Here is a 6,139-nt window from a genome sequence, read left to right on the forward strand (position 1 = left end):
ATTTTTCTACGATCATAAAGTCACTGCATTAAGTTCAATTACTTTAAGTATACTTAATATTTTAATTAAACTACATTAAGTATACTTAATATTTCAATTTAATAACAGTTTATAATGGAGGATTCCAAACTTGTAAAACTAGTAAAACAGTATGACTGCATTTACAACAAAAATAATATGGACTTCAAATCCATTTCAAAGAAAAGAGCTGCTTGGCAGCGCATAGCTCATGAGATGGGAGTTTATGGTATTGTATAGCTCCCAAATATCAATACGAATTTAAAGTATTCCAACAATCATGATATTATAAAATCAGAACAGGATTGTGTACGTCGTTGGACGAATTTGAGGGAGCGCTTTACCAAAGAAAATCGTCGGGTGAGTGCACTTGCTAATAATGGTATGACTACGCCAAACCTATGGCCGCTATACAATGAACTGACTTTTTTAAAGTCACACATAGTACCTCGAGTGTAAGGAATGTAATGAATTAGTATTTAATTTTAATTAATAAATATCTTTTTATGATAGGAATCGTCAGAAATGGATATTTACCGCTGAAGGTAAGGAACCACAAATGGATTATAGGGCAGAATCTTCCATGAATGGACAAGAAGATGCTAATGAATATGAATGTTTTACGGAACCGTACCAATTTAAAAGTTCTGCATCTATCTTATCCGAGACGGATACATTAGAGGAAGAGGTTGAGGTTTTCATTCCTAACGATACGTCACAATCATCACCAACGTTTAAACCGGAAATACAAAATGAATCTTATCATACACACAATGCGAATCGTGATTTATATGCAGCTTTAAAAATGATTAAACAAGATTATGGAAGTCTGAGATCACGTCACCAAAATCCTGCTGTACAAGGTTTTGGTCAAATGATTATGGAAACTATCAGTGGAATGAGTGAACGAAAGCAAGCGATAGCAATGCAAAGAGTAACCGAACTGGTAATGAACATAAAACTAGAACCCGAAGCTTAATAAAAAAACAAGCAATAAAGTTAGCTGCAATTGTACCAAATTAAATTGTGTTAGAAAATATATAGTACCATGATTTTGTTCGATTAGGTTGGATGGCAGCTATAGTGGTCCGACCTCAACCATTTATTCAATGATTGAAAAATTTCGTGCAGATAGCTTCAGAAAGACAGGAACTTAAATTTGATCGAACAATTTGTATGGCAAAGTTCCAAAATCGGCGGCTCTGACAAATGAGCAGCTTCTTGGGAAGAAAAGTGCGTGTACAAAATTTTATATCGATATCTCAAAAGCTGAGGAATTTTTTGCAAATACACATACAGACGAACATGTTTTATAATTGGTTTTATTTAAATATTAATATATATGTATGTAGGTTAATATACTTTTATAAACTCATAACAAAAATACATACATATACAAAAAAGTGTTAAATGAAATATGTTTCAAATATGTAATAAAATCTATATGTGTACATCTGTATACATATATAAAAGAAAGTTGTTGTTAGTTACACCATTTAAAACTCAAGAACGGCTTAACCGATTTGGCTGAAAATTGGTGGGTAGGTAGCTTAAAAAATGATAAAAACAATAAAAAAAATGATAAAAACAACCTCACCATTTATAACTCAAAAACGGATCAACCGATTTGGCTAAAAAAATAATAATTTAAAAATTCATGTTTGTCGGAATCATTTGAATATATGCGAGCAATTTTAAACAGATTCTTCCTCAAAAATAATACAATTGCTAAGTATTTAGAATAGAAGAAAAGAAGTGCAACCAAATATGCAGTGAAATAGATTATAACTGGCTCACTAATCAGTCATTGAGTGTGTACTATACCACGTGCATCCCAAAAGACTGATGTTATAACCTTTCCAGCCTCCTTTTTCGTCTTTCCACTCCTGAGAACCGGATCATCATGTGCAGTCCACTAGAATGACTGTCGATTGGACTTCAGTGGGAAATGATGGAGCTATATTTCTATCACCGACGCAAAAATTCGGCTTTATTCCGATTAGAGAGCACACAAACACTTCTCACAATCAGTTATTCGTTGCTTTTGGTGGATTGTGAACTTGCGAGGCACCCACTTTGCACGGAGCTATCGCCTCTTTAAGCTTAGCAAATATCTTTTCATTGGTGGATTTCCCTGAGCACAAATTCAACAGTATTTTCCCACAAAAAGCAATGCTTTATTAACACACGAAATGCTTTATGATCGATTTTTGGTAAACTCACAAGTTCCTTCATAAAAATGCTATACCCCATTAAGTAATAGTAATAATCCAACTAATAGAATCATAAAGATGGTAGTAGCAGAATTATATATACTATATATCAGCCACAGTGAAGCGTGGACGGGTCCTTTAGTTTATTATATACTAAAATCGGCGGTTCTGAGTTTATTATGACTAGAGCACCCGTCCACGCTTCACTGTGGCTGATACATAGATAAAACATAGCTCCATCATTTCCCACTGGAGTCGAATCGACCGTAATTCTAGCGGACTTCACATGATGAACCGGTTCTCAGGCGTGGAAAAACGAAAAAGGCGACGGGAAAGGTTATGACATCAGTCTTTTGGGATGCACGTGGTATAACACATTCTTAACGACTGATTACTGAGCCAGTTATAATCTATTTCACTGCGTATTTGGTGGCAGTTATTTTCTTCGATTCCAAATATTTAGCAATTGTATTATTTTTGAGAAGACTGTTTAAAATTGTACACATACATATATTCAAATGATTCCTACAAACATGAATTTTGAACAAATGCTTATGATTTAAAATATAAATTTTGTATCTATGAGTTCTATTAAACTTTGACATAAAGAGATAAAAGGTATCATATGTCCTTACCCTGGTTCTAAGCTACCTCTCCACCAATTTTCAGCCAAATCGGTTAAGCCGTTCTTGAGTTATAAATGGTGTAACTAACAACAACTTTCTTTTATATATGTATATACTTAGATTATGTGATATACATCAAAATGTACATAATAAAGGAAATAATAAAAAATAGTTGTTTAAATAAAGCGAAAACTTCAAAAAATGCATGTCATGTAACCATCCGACCACAGCTGGTTTGAATGCATTAGCATTCATTCAAAACAATTCAGCTATCCATTTAATGCAAGAGCCCATCATTGGGTAAAAAATTAACTACTAGTGTTAAGGCATTTCTTTCGATAATAGATCGTAAAGATTATGACTCATTTACTATCACCAAAGTTATCCCAAGGTCGAATTTTTATGGCACATAGAACAAGAGGCCATTTCTCCCACAGATGAACGATAACAATTGTCCACAAAATATCTAGCTTCATATCTTTTTGCACGCTAGAATTACCCAAAGTACGCGTCAGTAGTCGGCTTAAAGAAAACACTTATTTCGTTAAGTTTTTTTTTTTTTTACTTTAATTGTTCTGCATAAATTTTTGTTTGATATCATTAGTATTTTTTATATTTATTTAACGTTGTTGTTGGTTGTGTAGCAATTTTGCAGTTATTTGTTAAATTTCTTTGAGAGCAAATAAACTGTTGTTTTTTTTGAAGACAATAATTTCGTTACTCAGCTGATATTGAAATGTTGTTAGGTTGTTGATTTTTTTGTTTACACTTAGAAGTGAAATTATATATAAATATACACACTAAAGGGGGCAATCGATTTACACTTTGTTATCATTCACTATTCGACGACTTTTGTTATGCACATACTTTTAAATTGGAATAACATTAGCAAAGGCTGGCGAACAATGAATTGTAACAAAAATATGCCCCAATCTCAGTATTATATACCAATATACCGCCTAATACATGTAAACACTACAGCTGCTACATATATTTATTTGAATTTTTACTTCAGATCGATTTTTGTGTGCTATTTTATTTTACAGATTACAAAAACTTAAGCTTGTAATAGCAATTTTTCTTGGAGAAAAATGGAACAAGCTGTCGCACGATTCTTTGCGTGGTGCGCTGCGTTTCTATATATAAATAATTACTTATCGTTTTTAATTTTAACACTAGTTCTGAGTTTTCGCAAATGATAGTAAATTAAAATTTAATGAAACATTACTTTATATTTTTTCTTTATGGAAATAAAAAATATGTGTTTAATAAAACAAAAAATAACAGCAGTGGTTTTAAAGTATCCTTAAGTATTTTGTTGCTTTCGTTTAAAAATTTTCAGTTCAAAAAGTTTTACTAATTAAATACATTTTACATTTTAAACTTTATATTAATAATTTACCGTTAGAAAAAAGTGTGACAAATAGTTTTACTGCATTTTACTGTTTTGTGTACCGAGTGACTCCAACTGCAACCAAACAAAATACATCAGCGTTTAATGCAAAACAATAGTTGCGTTTAGAACTTTCGCATGCCACACATGTTGCTAACAAATATAATTGCAATTTTGCTAAATTTATATAATTTGTATATCTCATACGAATGTTTGCTTTCAATATTATATTTAACAAATAATGAAGTGTGTTAGCCATTGTGGGGTTGTAATTATTCAGTTTTACTATAGTAACTAAAGGTTGTAGTTATTATTTAATTTATTTTCTGAGAGCTGCTTCCAAATTGCTGCTGGTAGTAGTTGTTTAAATAAATGCCTTTGAAAGGCATTATGGTTTTTAAGTAGTTCTAAACGCACAAAAAGCATTACCGACTATTGGATGGTCAAATTTAACGAATGCACAATCCGTTAAGCGTATACCATTGTCTTTTCTAAGCTATACAATCTAGATAAGCGGAGAATTATAAGTTTTTATGCGGTACAAAGGAGTTTCCTTTAGTGGCATTTCACAAAACTATTGAACGGATTATTTTAAAATCGGATGGTTCTTAAGTTTTTTCTTCGTTTTTTTTGTTTGTTTGTGTACAGTCTAATTTGGAATGAGTAATGAGACAATTTATTTTTTCAAATTCCTTTTCATAAATTTCATATTGTTAGACAACTAAAAATGATAGAGCAAAAATATGCAATTGCAAATCTGCTCCAGTTTTGTTGTGCAAATAAAATAAATAAACTTATTACAATGAACAATCAAGTTATTTTAATTTTTAGACTTTTTTTTGTAAAATTAAACAGAAAATATGAGTGAAGTTACAATAATTTATAACGAGCTGAAAGTTAATGCATATTTTCAAAACATGATTAAAAATTACATAATATCAGTACTAATCCTTCAATATGTGAAACAAAAAACTCGAGAAGAAAGGGTATGTAAATTGTAGATCATAAAATTATATATAAAAATGTATGACTTGTTTTTTCTTAAGGCCTACCGTTGCTGAGACGTAATGATCGTTATAGTATGTACGCATTTTTACGTCTAATCTGAAATAGTGTACTTAGCGCGTCTTTTTTTACAATTTTTTGAATAGTTACAGCTCAGAAACGGTCGATAAACTTAGAATAAAACATATACTATACATTCATTTTTTATAGCTAATTTTATAATTTACAAATTCCAGTTTAGGTAGTTTTTTGCTACAATTTACCAAACAAATGTTTTAAAATCTTTGACTTCGAGTATTTTTCTAAACACATCGGAACGATAAGTACTTTTATTATGTTATATTTAAACCTGTTTGGAACACATACACCAACTTTTAGCTCATTGTAAATTCATGTTACCTTGAATGTCTGTTTAGACCGGCTGATTATTTTATAGAAAATTTAAGCTGAAAATTACTTTGATACAAAAAACTTGACTCAAAAGCTATTTTAAAAAATTTCAATTGAAAAGCGCTATTAAAAGTATTTTTTAAATATATTTTTAAAACATGATTCAATTATATAAGTGTATGGATTACTTGGTAGAATGCATCTTTTTTCGAATATACATATATTTTTTTAATCTCGAATGTCAAATACACTTTTTTAATGAATTCCTTGTTCACATTTTGCTGAATATCCACACAAGCTTATATAATTGATATCTGGTTTAAGACAAAATAAACTTGTTTTTAAATATAGTATGCGGTATCTTAATAATAAAACAATTGAGAGAGAGTATTGAATTTAATGAGACAGAAAGGCTTTTGCATAAATTAAAAAATCATTATATACAAATTCCAATATCAAGCTGCAGTTGGTATTTTGTGCGAAAGTTGTGGCAT

At 30.6% G+C, this 6,139-nt stretch overlaps 1 protein-coding gene across 1 annotated transcript; it reads left to right on the forward strand.

Annotated features, from left to right (window-relative positions):
- The first annotated feature begins 19 nt into the window (after positions 1–19).
- On the forward strand, positions 20–1,042 carry LOC120774450 (transcription factor Adf-1-like). Its single transcript, XM_040104098.1, has 3 exons — positions 20–247; positions 317–473; positions 532–1,042. The coding sequence occupies exons 1-3, from the start codon at positions 115–117 to the stop codon at positions 995–997; spliced, it is 756 nt and encodes a 251-aa protein (XP_039960032.1). The 5' UTR covers positions 20–114; the 3' UTR covers positions 998–1,042.
- The last annotated feature ends 5,097 nt before the right edge of the window (positions 1,043–6,139 follow it).

The sequence above is a fragment of the Bactrocera tryoni genome, chromosome 4, assembly GCF_016617805.1.
Source record: "Bactrocera tryoni isolate S06 chromosome 4, CSIRO_BtryS06_freeze2, whole genome shotgun sequence".
Taxonomy (NCBI): Eukaryota; Metazoa; Arthropoda; class Insecta; order Diptera; family Tephritidae; genus Bactrocera; species Bactrocera tryoni.

Bases quoted from the DNA above. Each gene is read 5' to 3' on its own strand.
- LOC120774450 (XM_040104098.1), top strand. From the start codon at position 115: ATGGAGGATTCCAAACTTGTAAAACTAGTAAAACAGTATGACTGCATT. The intron at 248-316 runs GTATTGTATAGC...TTATAAAATCAG, and splicing joins TCATGAGATGGGAGTTTATG to AACAGGATTGTGTACGTCGT. The intron at 474-531 runs GTAAGGAATGTA...TTTTTATGATAG, and splicing joins TCACACATAGTACCTCGAGT to GAATCGTCAGAAATGGATAT.